Source organism: Symphodus melops (genome assembly GCF_947650265.1).
Source record: "Symphodus melops genome assembly, chromosome: 19".
NCBI lineage: Eukaryota > Metazoa > Chordata > Actinopteri > Labriformes > Labridae > Symphodus > Symphodus melops.
The window spans coordinates 18,487,065-18,510,139 of NC_136709.1; the positions used below are offsets into that span (position 1 = coordinate 18,487,065).

Here is a 23,075-nt window from a genome sequence, read left to right on the forward strand (position 1 = left end):
ACATTTATCCAGATTCCCTCTGCGTGATATCCACATCCTGTAAATATTATACCTGACACATGCCTTGGTTTGGTAGCAAAAGGCTGATTTAAAAATCTCCTTTAAAATAAACTGTACTCATGGACTGTTCTCCTTTTATGTGCTTGTGTTGGTCAGTTTCCTGAAAGAGCAGATTTATGAGGTGAACTCAGGGCCACAGAGCGCCCTCTGCTGGCAGTTAAGGGAAGTACAAAACATGTACAACAAACTGGCGATTTCGTGGAAATCTAAGCGGAAACAAACTAATTATATTCACTATGTTCGTTATACCGATGTTATAGTTTTGTACTATTTGGATTTTTTTTAAATTTGCAACTTTGAAATATTTCCTTTATTTACTTGTATATCTTTCTTTTAATTGACATTTTATTCCCTGATTACCAGAATTAATATGTTGTTTTCCGAATGAACATTTCTCGAGTCAGACATCAGTATTTGTTGCTTTCTGCAGACCTGAAAACCACCGACAGCACAAGGACAGGAGAAATCAGATCTCACAGAAAATGTAACCGGACATATATATAACTTTTTTTGTTATAAATAAGCATTTATGGACCCTACACACGGACGTTGATCTCTAGGTTTTCTTAACAGAGTTAAACTGTATAAATAGTTTTAAACTTTGAACACTTCTCCTTGGGTTTCTCTCTCTCTCTTTCTCACAGAGACTGGAAGGAATTCATGCTACACTGCAGATTGTTCTCCAGTCAGTTTTTAATCAAACACTGCCATCTAGAGGCTCACCACTGAAGTAAAGTTTAAGAAAAAAGACTAAAAATTAGAAGTTGTTTCCTAATTTATTTGTAAAGATTTATCAGTGAAACATGAAATAGTACATTTATTGTCATTCTGACAACACACAAATCCTGGTATGATAAAACATCCCAGATATGATGTAAATACGCTCACAATGAATGAACCCAAGGATCCATTTAAATCCATTAAAAGTACAGATGTAGTCAGCCAGCAGTTAAAGCATTTATTGAAGCAAATCAAGGTCTTTCTAAAATATGAACGCTGAACCTAAAGACCTGGATGATGATGTTCACAGTGCCCTAATAAAGCAGGTATGCACACAACGTATACTTCCAGTCAAAGTACTATTCAGTGTTGAGGTTTCTATTTTTAGAAATGTTGGACGACAGCCACACAGATGGTTCGAACAACTAAACCTGCACAAAGTCAACAAGGATTTTTCATCTTTTACGAAACATGAATAAGTTAAATAAGAACAAAAGAACACACGAGTGCAAAGTTTTGCCCTTAAAGCTTGATTGCGTGTTTTTTAAAACATCGAGTTTGACCGATCTCAAAGGGATTCACTGCTACAGTACTTGATGACACGCTGCATTAACAATATGACAAGATGAGGTGAATGAACTGGACACAGGGTTGTTGCGGTATCACATGCGTGACGCTGATGGATTTGGTGGAGACGCAGATGATGCTTCAAAGTGTAAAGTTGGCATGAGAACTCAAAGAGAAAACCACTGATGTTTCCCTTAATAATACAACTCTCAAAAACTTTCTGTGCAGCACTAATCCCTGCAAGAATCAAGCAACACTAGGCTTTAAAAAACACGTTAGCAGGGGTCCAACGTGCCGAGGTGTCCCATCATAAGCTGAGCACTGAGATTTACCTTTGAGGAAGGAAGAAGAGAGTACTGGAAGTTAGTTCTCCAAACAACTTGTTAAAAGGACGCATCATCAACATTGGACTGAAACGTCGGCATGAATATATATTTTATCTTTTCCTCTGTGAATCATCGGTCTGGACTCCTTTTGTTCTTTCTGTGCTTGTCCTTCTTTCCTGCATGTTTGTTCCTGATGAAGAAACACTTCAAGGAGCAGTTAACATTTATTTTAAGGGACTTTACACACGTTTATCAAAAAGTGTTTTGATATCCTTTTAAAAAAAGTGCGTTCTCTATTTGGTTTTATGTCGCAGGTTCTGACATAATGGTCTACGACGTTTCTGCTTGGGGCCAGAATAACTCCTGTTGAAAGGAATTTTGTTTCCGACATAAAAAAAAAAATATATATTAGAAGTTTTTCTTTTTAAAGTAAGAAACAACATCCTCATTACTTTACGTATTGGAAAAATAACTGAACACCTTTTTACGACCTGCTCTCACCAAGAGAAACAGGTTCTTATGCAAACTGTTCGAGGCATGTTTGAGTGAACGACCCTTTAAAGCAACAACTCCAAACACTGTCCACTGTTTAAAGTTAGCCCCCTGTCATTTGACCTAATACCTTTAATGATGTATTAAAAGATACTCTTAGACGACACATCCACATTAGATGCTTTTTTTTTTTACATGTGAAATCATTTGGAAAGTGACAAGAAAGGCAACTTCTTTTCTCAAACGCACTCTTAATCCAATTGGTTATCTGGTCCAGTACTTTTTGGAAACTACAGAACTTCTGCTGATATATATTCACTGTTTGAAAGGACCGCGGAAAGCTGCTGGTTTTTTAAGGGGTCTTTTTGCAGTAATATTAAAGGTTTGGCCACTTCAGCACCCTGGACAGCTCCATAATGATTCCACAAGCACCTCAATAGAAAAAAAAGCATGCACAAAAGAACCTGACTGAGGAGCTGTTTCGCTCTGAGCTTTGGCCTTTACATGCGTCTCTTGAGCAGAAAGATGACAGCGCTGACAGATCTACAGCTGAACAACACAGCTGCATACATTTCCAATCCTTGGACTCGATAACCCAAAACAGCCATCACTGGTTAAGAACACAACGGTTTAAATAACAAGGACTCTTATTTTTGTAGAAAACAGAGGAGTTCTTATGTTAAGCTGAGCAGGAGGGGTGCTTTAAACTTTCTAACCAGAGAAAAGCAGAGAGCGGGAAGATAAGAGGCGAGGAATTCATTTTCATTCAAATTGGAGGGAAAACAGGACATCGCATCAAAACTGCTCTCTCTCTCCCACCAACTTAATGTTCATGAAAGGGGAAGAACAAGCTTGAAATTTAGCCCCAAGAGAGCTCGCTGCTAAAGCAACCCTGCATGTTTTCTTCCCTCCAAAGCAAAGTGAGCTGGGTCCCACGGAGGCAGCGAGTGGAGTACGGTATTTTCTTTGGAACAAACAGCACTGCCGCACATCAGCTAATAGAGCCCAGCTCCCAGAGGGAAGCTCGATATAGGACACTTTTCCTCTTCCTCCACTTGAGCTATTAATACACCCAAACAAAAGAAAAGAGGCTTAATGAGGCAGCAGCGGGGAACTCATGCGAGACTCGGTTAGACAAGAGCTGTTTGTAGTGTTTAGCTCCCAAGGTTTCCAGCTTTTCATATGGTGGATCTTACTTTGCTAGTTCTATTGTGGCTGATGGTATGGGAGTAAAAAGCATGGTAAATGTACATCCTGTTGTGCTCACTTCAGCATTACCCTTAGACCCATTGAGTGAGGTCTTAGTGGAATGGCAAAAGCAAAACAACATGGAAAAGAGATGCATAGTTTGGAGCATGATAATGAACAGGATATGATTATAATAGATCTCAAGAACATTACTGTACAATGTAACCACGTGATCTCAGCTTGAAACATCAGAAAGATTTCACTAGTTTGGACCAGAGCAAACAGAAAGTGTGACATACAGTGTGAAGCATTTCTTTGCATATTTGCATGAAAGGAAAATCCTCATGCAGCTTAGAGCAGCTACCTTGAAGTTAATGCTTTGGTTCAGATCAGAGTGCATTCAAATGGAAGAAGATGAGCGAGTGTATTCAAATGCACGCAGTTCAGTCCAACTAAGATGTTTGTATCCTGGATGAGCAGGAGAAACGGTTTCGAGTCACACACCGAACACAAACACCCCTGTATAGATCCAAAAGAATACAGAACTAGTACCATGAAAACAGACAAACACATAACTTGCAAAAACAGTTTACAGAGCATTGCATTTACTTGCCTAGCTATCCTGGCTAACACCAGTATTGTAACATTGGTACATTACAATATTCAAACTATTGTAAAAATGGGGTTTTGGTGTTTAAATACATCACACCTCAAACAGTAAAACGACCTGCATTTTCACAGGTACTTTAAAATGTGCAAGTTTAAAAAAAACTCACATTAACTCAAGTAGGAAACTGCTTCAAAGAGCCAATGAGGAAGGAAAGAGAGGAGGTGGATGTCTCAGGTGATGTCATGCATTGGGGACTTAATACTTAGCAGATGTCTGAATCAACGTGAAGATGTCAAACAGTGCAAAGATCACCATTTCAGTCATGCAGTACAACATGGTAAACAGAGCAGAGGGTCACATTTGGCAGTAGTTTAAAGACTCAAAGGGCAATTTTTGCAGTTTGTCTTAAAGAAAATCCTACTATACTGTAAACTGTCCTACTGAAATTCATAGCAACAAACCATTTATTTAGCTGCATTTTTTTGGCACATATAATGCTCCTATCTTGTTAAAAACCTGAACAGACATGGAAGCACCTTAAAGATGCTCTATGGCCTCTTGGATCTCCCAAAAACGCAGCCGTGAACTCCTCCGTGGCTCGCCCTCGCTAAGCTGATCGGAATTTTCCAATAGGGACTTTCCTGCTCAATCCAATTGGACGCAGTGATATAAAGGGACAATTAAGTCCTGCGCCACACAAGGCAAATCCACTGCTGCGCTAAATACTGACTGGAGGATCAGACAATGTGGAGCAGCAGCGAAAAAAGCTGAGCCTTGAGGAGTCGTACTCCCACATCAGAGGCGAAAAATAATAATCTAAAGAGTCTAAATTCAGCTCTGCTTGTAGGGTCAGGTCCCATCAGGCAGCAGTGCTCCCCATACAACAATAAAAGCACAGATGTGGTCAAACATCCTGCATCGCATTTGGTTGTTCCTATAAAAAGATTGAGCTTCTTTAATCCTCATGAACAAGGACATATACTTTGTAACTTCTAGAAAAAGCTGGAGTTAAATCCACTGACTCCAGAAACAAAAGGATTTTGGTGACATGAATTTACCAAGCAGCTAAAGGTGTTAATCTCTTTTTGCCTAGAATAATCTTAAAATGTCTCAGTAACCTACTTTAAGCGTTAACGATCTCTGATAACTATGAGATGTATAAATGAGCATTATTAGACTACATGGAAACAGTCTTTCAAGCTGACAAAGAGAAAATACAATAACACAAAATATCTGTTTTTTTTTTTTTAAACACTCACGAGCCATTATTTCTTTTCAGATCAGTCTGAACCATGAATAAGTTAACAATATAGCTTATCATAAATACATTTCAGTCTGTAAAATTCACATATAAATATCTTGCTCCATCTTGCAGAGACTTCTCAGAAAAGAGAAGTGAACCTACGTTTCCGTTTCTTCTCTTCTTCTGACAGAAAAATACAAAGCATCCGGGAGTAAACACGACAACTTTCCCTTTTAAAACCTGCGGAGGCGCAGAGACAGAGACAGCTAAAACGGAGCAGACGGGGATAGAGCTGTGATTCGATGACGAGACTGAACATGTCTCTCCATGGTCTGTTTGGACCTGGGGCAGTGTGGCAGCCCTTTTCATGTTGGACCCTGGTGTGATTCCTTCCCGGTCCAGTCCCTGATTAAAACAGTCTGTGTGTGAAGCTGAGAGAGGCAGAAAAAAAGGGAATAGGCTATTGCTAGAGATGGTTGATTGATTGATATTGAGGTGACGGTTGATGCTCCTGCTGCATGCTTGGTTTTTGGAGACGTGCGGACGTCCATGCAGGTGAGCCAGAGGCAGAGAGCAGCCGGGGACGAAGAGGAAGAGAAGATCATCGTCTCTACGCTGGGCCACGCCATCCTGCGGGTCGTCAAACTGTCGGAATCGGTTTTTCTGCTTGTTCCCATCACTACCCTTCCGAGAAGTCAAAGGCTGGGTGTGCTGGCTTGTCTGTTTCTAGGGCAACGGGTGTGTTTACAGGCGTGCTGTTGGAGGGCTGCGGGTTGGTGTCGTCCCCCGGGGAAATCTTCCCCTGAGACTGGGAGGAAGAGGACGAGGAGTGGGTGCTCTCACTGGAGCTGCTGCGGGTCTCTGTGCTCGTACTCGTCTTCTTCATCTTCCTCCTCTTGGCGAGCGGCGCCTTGTCCACCGTCTGCAGGCGGAAACCTTCGCGCTTACATTTGTTAAATGCCTGCAAAGGACAAGAAAAGGGGTTAGTTATTTCTCTGCATTTATCCAGACTACGTATAGTGTGGGGAGAGAGAGTGGCAAAACTTTAAACCTTCTTCTTCTATTCTCAAGTTTCGTTTTAATTCTAAAAAAAGGTATACAAAAATAAAAGTTCATGCATAAACTACATTTGTGTAGACTGAGAATGTAATTGATGCTAATTTCTGTTATCGGTCCATCTGTGGCTACTTTCCCGGTACATCCTTTAGAATCATGAAACCATTCATAGATTCTTCAAGCTGCAGCTGGTATGAAAAGCCTAAAGCCAAAAAAATAAAGGATTTATCAACATAAGCAAGTCAAAGAAGCAACAGTGAGACTCTGGAACGTTTATATATCTGGGATTGAAAAAAGGATTCACAGGTTTTAATGTTCAGATTTGTTTTTCTTGTATTGATGAATAAAATGTCTATTGATCTTGTTCTACACTCATTTTCATCTCTATATTTAAGCTTTGGTCAAAGGACTCCATCAGAAGCATTAGGTTAGGCATTAGGCATCCCAGTTGCTCTTACATTAAAGGTAGCTTTGACGTAAGTGTGCACGGAGGCAGTGGAGGAGCCCAGGATGTCCGGGGTCATGAGCGGGTTGGAGGACAGCTGGCTGTCATCCTGGATCCAGGCGTTGTATCGAAGGCCACACATCTTAATCCTCTTGTTTGGGTCCACCGTCAGCAGCTCTGCGGGAACAAGGCACAGATAATTACCCTGAGCGCTGGAAATACTCAGAGAGAAAATCTAAGACATGGAGAGGAAGTGATTTACTCCTCGGGAGAACTCAGTCGCCGTGAGCTGCTTTGTAGGTTAAAAGTTCAATCTGGGATGCAAATGTGAACAAAAGGTGCTGCAGACAAAATTCATGGAGATGGTCTGTAAAAATCAGACCCTTATTGTTTGGTTTCTTTGCTTAAAGCTTCACTAACATCAGTTCACATTATTGTCGAAAAAGATAACAGTGTGTCAAAAAAACTCCATCGAATTATTGTTCTCCAAAAACAAGCTGCAATGCATTTTCTACACCAGGATGCATGAAACAGAAACAAGCCATTACACTATTGGACAGACACGGTCCTTAAAGAACTTTATTATTCATCTGATAGAACACAAACAAACAAACACTATTTTCACCTTGTATAAGGTCCTTGGCCTGCAGGGAAACATTTCTCCAGGCCTCGCCTTCAAACGAGAAGTCCCCGTGTTTGATTTTCTTCATGATTTCCTCAGCGCTGGTGTGAGTCAGGCTCTTCTCCTGGCACTGAAAAGGCACCTGGCCAGACAGCATAGTGTACTGCAAACAGAGAAAAACGTAACACCCTGAATTAAGTTTATACATCTACTCCGATCAAATGTTGATGTAAGATTTAACAGTCACTTTGGAAAAGGACACACATCATGCTTCTGATCATTGTTACTGCTGTGGTAGAGAGAACAGCAGCCAGACATCGATGTTAAAGCAGTGAATAAAAACACGGGCCCTCTTGACCGATCACGACTGTCCACAGTTTCGATTGTTATTCTGCATGTTGTTGAATGTGGTTGAACCAGCACTCAACAGGAGAGGGGGCTTTGCTCAGCTGACTGAACAGGATACATTCACCTTGGCCTGCTTGCATCTGCCCTCACAGCTCTCATTAGATGACAGTGTTTGGGAACAGAGCTTTTGGCAGCGGAGGATCTGCCGTGCCCTGATCTCCTCCTCCTCTCTCTCTCTCTCTCTCTCTCTGTGTTGGCTCACTCTGCTTCCAGGGCATTGTGCACACAGCTTGTCAGCAGCCATCGCATCAAAGCTTTATGAGGCACACTAGCCCCATGCCCCCCCTCCCCCAGAGGGCGACGCTTCCAAACAGCATTTGAACAGAGAGCCCAGGAACTGTACGGATGACTGGCCAAGTATAGAAATCTCCCCCCCCCCCCCCCCCCCGTGTGTCCGCTCATCCTCCCTAACTCCTTTTTATTTTCCTCCTCTACGCAGAAAAAAAAAGGTTAAATTAAGACGACATTTCCGCGACCAGGAAAACAACATCTCACATGAGCACAGCCCTTAACCTGCTCTGAAAGGAAGGCTGGTTTCTCTTCACTCCACAGTGAGCGTTAAACTGTGTCAGCTCACCACAGGATGCTGAGGGTTGTAGAGAGAGGAAGACGAATATCATGCAAAACAGATTAGACTAAACATACACACACATGCAAACATGCATGAGCACATTCACACACAAAATATAAACAGACGCACAAACATCGTGAGAGCATGAACAGAAGTGCTAAATCAGTAGGAAATAACAGCTTATTGATAAAACAATGGCCTGCAGTAATTGTGTAAGCATGGACTGGTTATGATAAAGGTTTCTGTTCTATTGTTTAATGTGCATCTACAAATAACTGTCAATTTAAGTACTTGTAACGTGCAGATGTAGAAAGGCTGTTTCTATATTCTTTCCCTTTACAATCATGTTAAAAATGAAAGATTCTCCATCAGTCCGAGCATGGTCTCTGTCATTCCCACACCCACTCACCAGAATGACCCCGAGGCTCCACAGGTCACAGGACTCGTCGTAGCCGTCGTATTTGAGTATCTCTGGTGCTGCGTACTGCAGCGTGAAGCAGGGAGTCTTCAGGAGCTGATTGTCCGGTGGTTTGAGGCGAGCAAAGCCAAAGTCTATGATTTTTATCTCGGAGTTCTCACTCTCGTCGGTGAAGAGCAGGTTCTATGAAGCAATTCAAGACACGGAGAGCAATCATTTCTTTCAGCTGTGCAAAACTGGTCCACTCAAGAGCACACTAAATTGGACATCAATGCTTGTGGGACCAGGTTCTTTTGACCCACGTTGGGGTCAAATCAATTTTACTCTTGTTTTGCCCAAGATTGCACAGTCAGAATGACAACAGCACAGCTCATACAAAGTTCAGAAAAACACAGTAATCCTGTTTTTAAAGCGTGTGCTCCAGAGTGTCTGTACTTATAACAAAGTCACAAACTGAGCTCAGAGAGTTTCAAACGATGGACCTGCTGGAAAAAAGTCCGGTACCTCCGGTTTCAGGTCCCTGTGCACCACTCCTACGTCGTGCATGTGACTGACGGCAGACACCAGCTTTCGCATGATGCGGCTGGCTTCGGTCTCGCTGAAATGCTGCTTCCTTCGGATCCTCTCCAGCAGCTCCCCTCCACCGAGCAGCTCCAGGACCAGGTACGTGTGAAGCTACAGAAAACAAATAAACACACACAATATAAAATGCACATGGACTTCTTTTCAACTTGTTTGTTTAACTCGCCTCTTTATCCTCTTTTTAAGAAACGGGTTTTAATTTTCCATCTTTTTTTTGTGGATTTTGCTTTTGTGTCTTTAAAAATTAAAAAGCAGCATTTACTTTCTATCTCTATCTTTCTTTTTCTCAGCACTTGTTAAATGTTTTTTTTCCTGCACTGTAACAAATGTTTAGCTTTGTGTCTTGTATATGATAGGAACTGAGTCAGGATTTGAAAAAGATTTTTGGCACAAAGCTGCTCATGCTGATCCTGACCTGTTTTTTTCTCTCCTCAAGCCACAATCAACAGTCATTTACACCACTCACTCTGGAAAAAACTTTTTAAGTCATTCACTTCAGTACTGTTTAAAGTGAAACAAAACAATTATAAAGAGTTCACTAAACTTGTTGCTAATAGTTTTGTTTGCTTTTGTGGGTCATAGGAAGACATCAGTTTTAATTTCTGTTTCATAGCCAGTTAAAATATGCTTACATAAATAAACATATGATGTGTGAATATATGTGTCCTGATATGAGATATTTCATGACAAACAAAACAACAAATGTGTAAAAGTTGTGTGTGAGTTAAAATCTACCTGGTTTTTACAACTTTAAGTTTAATTAAAAAAAAAGTTAAGAGTTAAAGTTGTTTTGGGTTGCATGATAAATTTAGCCAAAAACATACGTCCATACGCAAGAAACTCCAAACGTAGAGGCGAGGCGTAAAAGTAAAAGGGGCCAAACAGAGAGGGAAGGGAATAATGTGTCTGGGCAGCAGGGTAGAGTTTCTCATTAGTGCTGGCTCTGCTGAACAAAGGCGGGACCAGTCTGAGGCGAGGTGAGGCAGCTCGGCTTTGATCTGGGTCACGGGCCTCTGAGGTACACTAATAACCCCACTGAGCTCATCAGGACTAAAGTGGTGCTCCTGGGCTTGAAGGAGCGGGACTAATGAGCCTGTATACAGTCAGCCACATAGACACACCTTCAGAATAACCAAGGTAAGCTTCAGTTGGAACGTATGCACACTTAGTTCAGCTTGAGTGTACGTCTCCATCAGCAACATGAGTCAAACTAGGTTGCTAGAATTCGACGGTGCAAAATCGATGTTTGTGCAGCTGCTGTTTAAAAATATGTTTGCTGTGAAATATATCGAGCAGAAGTAGAGATGTTTATGGGACAATACAGAGAAGGTGGAAAGAGACCTCGAGGGCTTATAGCATCCCCATTAATCTGTCTTGTTCCAGTTCCAGGACTTAATAAGGCTGCTGTCCTCACAGGCTCCACAGAGAGTCATGCAGAGCAGAATTTATGTTGGCAAATGTAACCGCAGCAGTCAGCGCCTCACCTGGTCGTGGTAAATTTCATGCAGCTTGACGATGTTCGGGTGGCCGTCGCAGAGTTTCAGGGCCGCTATTTCCCGCTGAGTCTGGGCCTCCATTCTGCAGCAAACACAAGCAGGAAGCCAGATAACTGACACAAAATACAACATAAATACACACATACACAACAGAGTGAGACTCTGACATTTCAGAGGGAATCTTTGGTGTTCTTAAACACGTTTTCAATAAGCTTAGACTTGGCAATTCAACTGAAATATGCAGAAGTGACTTGGCTTCACATGACAGCAAATAAACAGTCACTACGTGTATACGCAGAATATTACATTTTCTTTTGCCTTCCACAGATCAACGGGGTGTGCTACAAGGCTCAGTTCTCGTATACTCACTTTTTGATTTTCAAACCTTTAACAGAACAATGTGGAAAGTAAAAGTTGAAAATTCATGTAATTATTTACAATGATGTATTCATCTTTTAAATATGCATTCCTAAACTCTGATTTTTTTTAAAATTAAGACTGGCCTACTTTCTGCCTTTTAAGGACGAAGGTGGAAAACTAATTCTTTATAAACCGCACACAGAGGTCAACAAACACATCTGGGCGAGCATGCTTTGAGCTCATACCTCTTACTGACGATCTTGACTGCATACTTCTGTCCTGTTTTCTTGTGTGTGCAGCGTCTGCAGATGGAGAAGCTTCCCTCTCCCAGCACGCTGTCCCTCAGGTCCATCTCATAACCCATATAGAAGGGAGAGTCCTGCAGGGAGGGAACAGTGGAAACTATTCAAACATTAAAAATGTAGTTTGAACTCCTGCTACATACATAATATATATATATATACACAATGAAATTAGAACTGCATGGGTTCTGACAAATAACTTTTATAGCCACAATATGTTGAGTTTTTATGTGATTTTCTTTTTTTCTTTCTTTAAAGTTCTTTTTTACTCCTGTGTTCCTGTATATCTAACAAATACGCACATCATTAAAAATAATCTTAGTTCTACGCCCATATATGGAGAAAAGGTGACGGACTGCTATTAGATGACGTTGGTCATGCCTGTCCATCTCATGACAAATGTTATCTCGAGACACTTTACCAAAACAGCAGGTCCTGAGCGTACCCTCTGCTAGATGTTGCCAAGTGATGATGAGTGCGCCGGATAGATTCATGTGGAATTTTTGTAAGTAATATAACAAAGCTGCCTTTAACAGGCAGGAACGTCGAGCAGAAGCAGAAGAATGGTGAAAAGGCGTTTGCTGTAGCTGTGTTGGGGGGTTTGGACAGCGAGAGAGAGGGAGATGCAGAAGGAAAGACAATGAATCCAATAGATTCATAGCTATATTGCTAGTAGCAGAGCTAAATGTATGTGAAGATTTAGCAGTAACAGTATGATAATTCTAATATGAAAACCAGCAACAATAATGGCAAAATAAAGCAGCTCTCAGATTAATGTCATGATAATACTTCTGGATCAATATTTACACCGGCCTGAAACTCTCATCCGTCTTCATCGACACTCCACTTCTGCCCTGTCCTAAAATCTGTTGCCTCTTGTGTTTTTGTTTCTTTAATCCTGCAACAAAAACGATTTGTAAACTGCACTCACAGACTTTTATTTGTAATCATGAAGAAATGTCGGCACGCAATACGAGCTTTGTTTACGTGTACTGTTTTACCGACGTCGTTTGTTTTGACTTTTTATCTCGATTGCTTTTAAATCCTCTTATTTGAGTCCGTTTAAATGTGATCATGTCTCCGTTATATTCTTTTTCTTGGAGACAATTTGATCATTGCCTGTTGCTTAAAGTGCTCTATACGTAACTAAGTTGCTGTTTTAATAAATCCTTCTCTATGCGATTAGATTAGACTCAAGCTATATGTGATCATGAAAATGTTTTAGTTTAATAACATCATATGATCATCCCAGTAAATGTGTCTTGTTGTGCTGTATTGCCAAATGCATTTGTATTTCAAAAAGTAAAACATGGAAGTGACAGGAATACAGAGAAACCGAGATTGAACCTTTTAAATATGAGCGCCCACTACAACACTATACGGACTGTAATCTAGTTCCTGTTAGTTTGTGGCAGGAAACAGCACAGAGAGAAATGAGTGTAACGGGACTCTAATGTCGCTTCACTGCTCGGTTTAAACTTCTCCTTTCTAAAGCACTGAATGCCGATTCCTTTTTTTCGTGGACTTTATTAGTTAGGACAGCTGGAGACAGAAAGGAAAGAGAGAGAAGACTGCAGGGGACAAAAAACAGTGAAGGGCTGAAATAGGATTTGAACCCACAGCCGCTGTGACTTTAGCTTCTGTACGTAACCGCTAGGCTATTGATGCTCCCCATGATTTATTTTTAATTACAAATAGAGGTTTTGAATGAAACTGAAATGCTTGAGTGAAAACGGTATAGAAATTCAATCCACTTATTATAAGAGATCCATTCGATTAACTACATAAAAATCCCCAGCATCTATCCAAACTCGATAAACACACAAAAAGCAATGCACGGCTACTCCTCCAAAAGCTTTATATTGCACGGACACACAACTGCATGCACAAACCCTTTAAATAAATAGGTTTCTTGCTGGAGACCAAAAGTGAACATAGCAGAACAAGTACAGAAGGGGGAAAAAGTGGACTGGAGAGGACGGATAAAGTCTCATCCGTTTGTGACAGCAGCCATTAGCTTAAGTGTGTTTGTGCAGGGGCATCCAAGTCCATTCATCTTACCTTCATCATGGCGCTGCGGGCCACCGCGGCAGAGCCGGGCCTCTCCGAGCCCCCACACAGCTGTACAGTGTCGTCCATCACCACATTCCTCTTAAACAGGATGGAGGGGGCCATGAAAGAGTATCCCTGCACACAGAAATACATCAACTCTGGCTGTTTACATTTACTAAGGTGGGATTTTACTGGATGGGCAGAGGGAAGGAAACATCCAGCCTCAGAAGAGAGCCAAGTATTCATGAGGAGTTTAATCAGAAAGCCTTTTTTTTTTTTTTTTTTTTTTAAATCACCAGGTGGACTCAGAAAGAACTTGTTTGGTTTACTTATGGGATACATTTAAAGCCATCTTCTGTATTTGATGCACTTCCATGACTTTAAATTGTTGTGCATTTTTTAAACAATTCCTTGTCAAAGCAGGCCATCAGCTCAACAATAAAAGCCATTCTGTGATTGTGTGAGTGACAGCGGCTGTCCAGCTGTTACTATTGTTAGACCTGTCATTGTGGAGCGCTGCCTGCCTAATTCCAGCTGTGGGGAGCCCAAAGCTTTGAGCTGGCATTAATCTTTCTTTTCCCTTTTTCACAGACACACACACAGCTGTGTGATATGTGGTGACAGCCATGGATGGACGGAAGGATGGGTGCTGAATGAATGAGATGCCCCAAATTGCCGGGCTTGAATATTTGATTGCTCTGCTGTGAAATTACATCTTGGCGCTCTTAATGCAATTTTAATTTTGTTTTGTGAGGCACTGTGGGGGAGCAAGTGCGAGGTTTAAAATTGGGATTGCTGTCGTTATCGCAGAGATTGCTAGGCTTGCAAATTATAAAGACCACCAAATTTCAGACTGTGTGAATGGCAGCTGAGAGCGAAAAAAGCCAAGATGAAGTTGGCAATCAAAGACTGAAGGCGTAACCGAGACAGACGTAGTGATGCTCTCGAAGTGTAACCTTTTATTCCATGAGAGAAGCCCGTTAATGGATCTATTGATCTGCCTCGCTCAAGGATCCAGAAGGCAATCAGAGTTGAAATTTCATGCGATACATCAGACAGCCATCAGCTGGCACCGAGCTGCGGGCCATATTACGGTTCAAAGCTACATCAAAAATAGTCATTCACATCTGTTACTTCAATGAGAGCTGCATATGGCAGCAATTACTTCAATAAAAGAGCCTTTAGTTGATCTGAATACCAGTGCACACAGACAGACTCATGTTGACTTACAGCAACCTTTTGAGGACATTCACAACTTCACTTGATTACTTCAATTGCTGTGGAGTATGTCAAATATAGTCACAGACAAAAAGTGGGTAATGCATAATGCTGTTTTTTCATGCGTGTCAACATTTCACACTGCCTGCAACCAAAGACAGGACAAACATCAGATCAAAGCAGCTTCACATGTCAAATGCTGTCCTGTGCAAAGACCTGTGAGGTCAACAAAGTGCATCCTAAAACCGTACACTGGGAAGAATCTCGGTTCAAATTTTGCCTGTCCAATCTGTACGCTATTGTTACTTTCAGCTTCATTATTGAACACTGAACAATGCAACAACAGGCTGAAAGCTTGACACTCAAATGTCAGAAAGTTTAAAAGAAAAAACAGCGGTTTTCCCATCATCTGGGGGCTCATGAGCTGCAGGTCAAAATGCTGCCTAATTTAGCTTACCAGCTGACCAAAACGGTTTGTCCTGTAAAATGAAATAGATAAAAAAATAAAAAAATAAACCTAACAATGTGATTTAAAACAATAAGAATCTCTTTGATTTAAATCTGGAGCTAAAACCTTAAAAAGTGGAAAAAAAAGAAGTCATTTCAATTGGATATGGTCGGTTCAATAAAGGTTTGATCAAGTACAACACAAAGGCAGATTTGTTGTCTGTGGACAACAAACTCCACACGTACAAAAGCAAAGAAATATCTCTGGCTGTTCAACATCCCCTAACGTGTTCTCACCTGGAAGATGCGGTCACAGTTCTGAGGCAGAGCTGCAGGAGAGTAAGTGGGATCCATCTCTGTGAACTCATCTGCAAAGTTGCTGACGTCCAGCTCATCCCGAATCACCGGTTTGAATGGAGCCGGAACCTTCTTAGCTGCCAAGTCCTCCCAGTTAATTTTCTGAAGTTTAAAAAAAACAAAACAAAAAAAAAAACATTGTGGATGGTCCCCAGAAGTGACAAATGCACACACATACTTGAGTCTGATAGAGGTGGAGAAACCTGTTTAAAAAAAGACAGGAGTAAAAGTAGAAATAGTGATAAAAGGGAAGAAGAACAGGCCCTGAAATGTTTAAACAGAGCCAAAGTAAAAAGCGGCTCCCTTTTGGACATTTTAGCTCTCTGTCTCTGTGCAAACCTTAAGAAACGTATGAAATATTTGGGTGGAATTTTATACTTAAACCATTCTCTATTTATGTCTATTCATATTAGAAATAAGTCTTTTTTTCCACAGACAAATCCACTGTGTCCATTTGTTTGGGCTGGAATCGTTTTTGATGTTGAGAAGAGGGTATAAAACAATGAAAGTTTAAAATAATCCACGAACCTCCTTAAAAATGAAATCAAAGCTCACGTTTGGAGCTCGTTTTTGAAAGGAGGTGGGCAGAATATTTATGTTCAAATGCAGGAGGTAACATTACCTGAACACTCGGTACAGTAAAGATGTCATTGTACTCTGTTATTTTCCTCCTGTTTCTCTAAATGCTCTTAACTCAAAGCAGCTTCATATGTGTAGCAACAGCCCACACTGCCATTACGTTCTTCTAAATATTGTGAACAAGTGGAGACAGGCAATGAGATCCACCTGGTAAAAAGGGTGTTTTTTCACATTCTCTGCTCCATTAGGACCTGATCCCAGTCTCTTCTTTGGGTCTTTGATGAGGAGTCTCTGGATGAGGTCTTTAGCCAGAGGTCCCATGTCTTTGGGGTAAGGAGGATCCTTCTTTGAAATCCTTCTGCGATGAGTGAGACAGATATGGTCACAGTGATTAAAACTGGAGGAGAGCTGAAAACTCTGGCTGCTCGTCAGGGTGAGTCCTTACTTGGCGATGTCTGTGTGCGAGTTCTCATCTCCATCAACGGTGAAGGGTGAGCCGCCAGTCAGAAGCTCGTACATCAATACGCCGAGGCTCCACCAGTCCACTGCCTGCAATTCATGAAAGACCATGACTTTGGCTTACCAGATTAACAGACAGATCTGACTGAAGGAGAGAGCCTGAGCTGCTCGATTTAAGCCAACAGACAAGAGCAGAAAAACAACATTTACCTTATCATGTCCAGACTCTCCTCCTTCTACAATTTCTGGAGCCATGTACTCGATAGTGCCACAAACAGAAAACGCTCTTTCCACCTGTATGATAACAATGAACACACGTGTAAATGTATCACAAAATATAGAAGATCTCTGACAGTGTTTGCCACTTTTCACTCAGAGAAGGCCGTAGGAGATTTAAGACTCTGATCGTTCTGGTTTCAATCAAAAGTTCTTCATCTACATGTTCTCTGTTCTGACTGATGACCAGTCATGTTCTGGATAAATGTTCTTCTATGAACTGGTCCCGCAGGCTTTTTGTTGTTTTGTGCACGGCATTTTATCAACTTGGACAAACGTCTTGCTATAACGCAATAAGATTGAGAAGAAACAAAGCCAGCAGAGGATGGGAAAAAAAGACGATAACTGCTCACAAATGTAAATGTACAAATAAATTCATGAGGAAGGAAATCTCAAGGAAACAAAAAACAAGGAACTTTAACTTTTAGGTGCCTTTGAGTCAATTCAAAAGAATCTTTAAATCTATATATATATAAAAATTAAAAAAAAAGACCTGAAGAGAGTTGCAATAAAAAGATCTGAAGTATTTAGCCATGAGGAGTTAATTACTTTCAAAATGTCTGAAATCTCAGTGTCAGTGCTTTATTGGTCTTTTAGTTAAAACGTGACTGTCCAATTCAAATAAGCATGGAGTGATCCTGGGACAATATCTCTTTCATAAGATAATTCGAATTGTTCCAAAATTCAGGAAATGTTTTGGCTCATTGAAACTAAAAAAAGAAAAGCCAATTGAGAATAGTATTTGTTGGATTTCATGGAAAACGTCCTAAACATAAAAAGTCTTTCAGTTTGACACATATTCTTTGAGACAAACTTTACCTCGTCAAATTCTTTACTGAGGCCGAAGTCTGTAAGAACTATATGACCACTTGAATCCAGTAGAATATTCTCAAGTTTCAGGTCCCGATAGACGATCCCAAGCTGCAACAACAACAGAGGGACGAATGTTACAACAAAAAAAAAGGCACGCGAGCAGAAATGCATCGATTCTGAATTAGAGTTTGTGATTTTCATGAGTCTCCGGATTACCTGGTGCAGATGCTCTAATGCCGACACAATCTCTCCACTGTACAAGGCTACTTCTTGCTCTTTAAATCGCACCCTTTGCACCAAATGTGTAAAGAGCTCCCCCCCGTTTACATAATCTGTAATGGGAAATACCATGCGTGTCAAGTTTTATTCCTGAATCATGTACATTGTTTTGTTGTGGGGTTTTTTTGCAGGGAAGGGCAGACACTAACATTTCTGTTTACACTCATTAACTCAGCTTGTGAATTAACAATCATTAACCTTTCGTCTTGCTTGAATAAACAACACAAAAGAGGCAATCTGCAGCGCCTGAATGTCAGTGTCCAATAAAGAATCCTCACCCAGAATGAGGTGCAGCTTGGTATCCGTCTGGAAGGCGTAGTGAAGTGTGACGAGGAACGGGGACTGGCGGATGTGCTCCAGCACTTGCCGCTCTGTCCTCGTGTGTTCGGCAGTCTTTGCCTTTTGTACAATCGTGGCCTTTTTTAAAACCTTCATGGCATACAGCTTCCCTGCATCATGACCACTCACTTTCCTCACCAGGAACACTTTGCCGTATGCTGGTGGTTAAAATAAACACATGGAGGGCAAAGTTTAGTGCAGAGCAGCAGAAATGACCGACATTCTTATCATTCCAACAACACACAATATCGGACGCTTAACGAGCCCGCAAGAGTTTAAAAAAAAAAAAAAGTTGCGACCGAGAGACTTTTTCACTCACCTCCTGTGCCAAGAACTTTTAACAGCTCAAAGTTTTCAATGCCCACTCTCTCTATGTGGCCCGTCAGGTTGGCTGAAGTCAGAGCAGAAATCAAATATTACAAGCAAATCACATGAAATACCTTCTCCATGACAAAACTATGTGGCTGGAATGGTGAAATACTTGTTAGCATACATATTTCTGGTAATAAGAAAAACACATGTAGTCCCCTAAGGCTAGGATGTGAAAGCATGCTTCACATTGTTTACAATATCAAAGAGTAGCTTGATCGGAAAAAGAAAAAAAGAATAATGTTTTCCACATGAGATATTTTCCACTGGGGCTTATCTGGAACATTGGGAGATTTATATTTATATTCACTGCACTGAAAGCCTAACTGCTTGTGGCGGCTATTTGCTCGAAGCCATTTATTAATCATAGACCGTTATAGACTGTTCTCCGAAATGTAAGTATCTGATTCATTTATAATTGTCAGTATAACTTCATCTCCTTCTAAATCAAAAAGATAAAGAGATGGTGAGTTCACAATCTAAAATGTCTGCATTAGCCTCAAACAACAACAATTCTTATCCTCCGTTCGACACTGTTGATAAAGTCGAGTGGTAAATGCACTTAAAATGTATCTGCTGTTTTTAACTGTTGCTGAGAAAATCTGCATGCTCACCAAAGGAACTTTACCTTGCTTCACCTCAGTGCTCTCCATGCTTTTTGTTTCGTAACTGGTGGCCACATTATTAATTATGTATGCTTGCATTTCATTTTGGTTCAAAGAGACTCTCAGCGCTGATGCTTTGAAGCTAATCGAGTCAAAAAGGGCGGAGAAGAGGGCTTTAAACTGGAACATCAACAATTTAAAACAGTGGTCGAGTTAGGACAGTCTGGGTGGTGATCAACTGAGGCTAACATCAGCAGACTGGTAGCACTGGACATCTTGCAATAGTGAATTTGTTTAGTTGTACATCAGTGCAATGCCAATATTGCTCAAGCATAACCAGTAACCTTCCTTCATGTCAACAAAGGCATCAATAAAACAACTCTCCCTCCTTTACTCTCCTTCAAATATGCAACAGCAAAGATAAGATCCTTCGTGAAACTGCCAAGAAAACCTGAAACGTTCATTATTTCTCATCGAAGATCTTTATTAAATTTTGTGCACACTGTCAGTGACTACACGTCGTTCCTAATCACAGGGCTCCAGCTGACTAAACGCGGCACGCTCTGAGACATGCATGTCCATTGTAGTGAACGCATTCCTTCTGTCTCGCACTCCAAAAATAGGCTACTGAGCAATTAAAACGGCTGATTTCATCCTATCCGCTTACACACGAGAAGAAATGTTGCAAAAATTAGGCACTTGGATTGCTTACTGCAAAACAACAACACGGCTGTCCTTTATATCTCAGGTCAAAAGGTTGTGGTTGCATAACACACTTGTCAAGCTCACCCTGCTATGGACAGGTTTGATTTTAGTGTTTATTAATAGATTTGGAGAGGTGTCTAACCAGATGAGGCCTGACAGCAAAATAAAAGGATCTTCCATGTTTTCTTCAGCCTGAAATGCCTTGTGTACTACAAACAAAAAGCCTGTCTTTTAAATATTCTGGCTGTTAAATTACCTGTACTTTAAATTAGCATTAAAGTGTTCTGTATAGTTCTGATTAAAAAAAAAAGATCAATATTTGTGTTTTTTTCCTATTATGTCAAACAAAAATGCCTTATATTTGCTGTTTAAAGCATTTAAAAAGGTATTCATGTGTGGATGGTCTTTGGTATTGAACTTTTGATTTGACAAGACAAGAAATTTGAAGAGGTCCCTTTTGGGCTTTGGGAAATTGTGATGCGCAATTTTTAAAACTTTCTGACATTTTACAGACTTCACATTAAATCTGTACACCTATAATAATTAAAGGATTAAATGATTGCAGGAATAATAACTTGTTGCAGCCGTTGTTAAGTGCTACAAGCAGGGGTCCAAAGAACAGTTAAGTCTAACTTAAACACAAAGTGCATACTGACAAGTAGACCGACTGCATATTTAGGGCAGGGCAGAAAAAGGAGGTGCAGCATAGTCATGTTGCAGCCTGAACAGCAGCAATGTGTCACTATAATCCGGTTGCAGCTGCAGGCAGGCAGGATTGTAACTTCATTCAGTAGCCCACTGTGCTGAATCAGGTCACTCATAACAAACCCTGTCAAAAAAACAGCTTCATCTTTAACATGTTAGATTTGTAAACAGGACTGAATTTCTTGTTGTTAAGTCACAATGCATGCAGGTCAGTGTTAATACACTAGGTACAACGAATCAGTACCTTGCTATAATTGTAATACACACACACACACAGTGCAGGTACTATCGATGCTACATGAACATTACACACCTGTTTAATGTGCAGAGTGAAGCTAACAGGCTGTCACTTCATAGACTGGGAAGAGGGGTTAGCTTAACCGCTAATATGTTGACAGCGATAGGAACAAAGAACTCATTAAGTAAATTAACAATCAGTAAAGGGGTTAATATGGGTAAAAAAAAAACTTGTAGAAAATATCTGAGGGTTGTCTCATTAAGCCCTGCTACACGTCAACAACTAGCTTAAGCTAATATTATCACTAGTTGACCACGGATATTACGTAGCAGTTTGCTACCGTGAGTGAAATGGTTAGGTAAGGTTAGTTTGGGTGAGTTGGCAGGAGCCTAACAGGTAAAAGACAGTCAGCTATTGTTAGCTCACCTGTTTCATGTTTGGACTTTAGTGAGGTTAAATAATGAAGCGCTCATTGGAGACAGTGACAGCTGCTGCCTCCTTAAGCTAGCCAGCTAACATTTATCCAGGGCACGTGCGACCCTAACGGTAAATGGTTCATTAAAAAAAAAAACGGACAGCGTTACAAGTTTAAGCAGCTAACTTACCATTTTTCAGCTCATGTTTCACAGTAAAGAGGTCACCTTCTCTGGAAGATCCCTCCATCGGGGATGGCATCGTTAACTCTATGTTCACAGAAGGCTTTTTCAGACAATGTTACGATTACCTTACATGCTAGTTTGCACTTATTAACATTTAGAAATTTAATTATTACGCAACGTCTGTTAGTCCAGTTCCAAATATGACAGATGTACAGATAAAATACTGCTACTAGTCTTAGCAGCAAGCAAGCCCAGAGAGGAAACACTTGCTTCTTCCAGAGAGAGGACACCACCACTACCACTACCTTCGCAACCAGACAGTCCCTCTTCTCTCATTGGAGTTGCTATGGGACAATCTGACGTCTGATTGGGTAGTTTTATTATGACGTAATACGATCCCGCCTTCTTCGAAATTCGGCTGCTGCTGCTGCTGCCTTCAAATGTCCCCAGTACGCGCGGGAGTCAGTCAATCAATAGTCGGAAGTGTTCACATTAATGTGAAAAGGATAAAAGAAAAAGATAGAGAAGACATATTATTAATTTTAATTTTGGTTTCTGGGTTTTTATTTGTTGCAGGAAGTGATATCACTGGCACTGCAGATACTGATAAAAAGTTGCATATATTATTAGAGTAGTCAGAGACAGGCTTTGTTTGTGTAGTTTAAGTCAATTTCTGTCAGTAATGTCAATTAAGTCCTTTCAAAATTTTTGGAACATAAAACATACTATACTGTAAGAGAGTTTTGGGACATGGAAAAAAAAGTATTGTTCTGCGTTTTTTTGTCTCTAATATGATATGTTCACGTAAATCATGACATTAAGATCATGACTAAATCAATTAAACTTCAGTTTGTTATTTATTTTATTTTCATTTGTTCATTCATTTTTTTGCCTATTGTAAGAATGCATTAAGTAATAAAGTGCAGACGGTGGCTGGCTGCATCAAGAAAGGGAGAATTATCCTTCTATCTATAATAGGCCCTCTAATGCCTCCAGAAAAACTTCAGGGACAATGAATTTCTTACTTTGCGCTGTTTAAGAGGGAGAGGAGTCCATTTGTCGAGATGCGAACATGAATGTAGTTCACCAACTTGTACAGCGGGTGTCACTTTTGAGCTGTGGTGAAATTATGATATGGAAAGGAATTCTAGTCAGGTACTGGCCACTTTTGAAACATACATCATAAATTTGGGATTTAATTACCTTTAAATATAGCTTGACTTTGCATTTAAAGAAAATTCCCCAAAATCCAAACAGTGCTGTTACAAAGCTGCACAGAATCTATCTATTATGTGAAAAACAGAATGCAATTGGTAAATTCTTGAAAAATTGACAATAAAGATGACTTTGACTGAATGTTCATTAACAAATACCAAAACACGTGCTAAAGTAAATCCAGGAACATTGAAAAACACATGTTTTTAATCTCTAAAAATATATTTTTCTGATACATTACATTATCCTCATATATGTTTATGTACTGCGATCATAATAATATGTGGACATCTAAGTAAAAAAAAAAAGAATTTTAACATAAGAACATTTTTTTTGAATGTCCATCTGTTTCTA

The 23,075-nt window shown here is 40.4% G+C and overlaps 1 protein-coding gene across 1 annotated transcript; it reads right to left on the reverse strand.

Annotated features, from left to right (window-relative positions):
* Positions 1–1,004: 1,004 nt before the first annotated feature.
* Positions 1,005–21,841, reverse strand: rps6ka5 (ribosomal protein S6 kinase, polypeptide 5). The gene is made up of 17 exons (XM_079370054.1): positions 21,513–21,841; positions 18,605–18,676; positions 18,225–18,443; positions 17,884–17,999; positions 17,674–17,775; positions 16,789–16,872; positions 16,565–16,668; positions 16,327–16,477; positions 15,481–15,642; positions 13,528–13,653; positions 11,410–11,543; positions 10,793–10,886; positions 9,231–9,401; positions 8,718–8,909; positions 7,333–7,492; positions 6,721–6,884; positions 1,005–6,167 (listed from the first exon to the last, which is right to left on the reverse strand). The coding sequence occupies exons 1-17, from the start codon at positions 21,580–21,582 to the stop codon at positions 5,886–5,888; spliced, it is 2,403 nt and encodes an 800-aa protein (XP_079226180.1). The 5' UTR covers positions 21,583–21,841; the 3' UTR covers positions 1,005–5,885.
* Between the last annotated feature and the right edge of the window lie 1,234 nt (positions 21,842–23,075).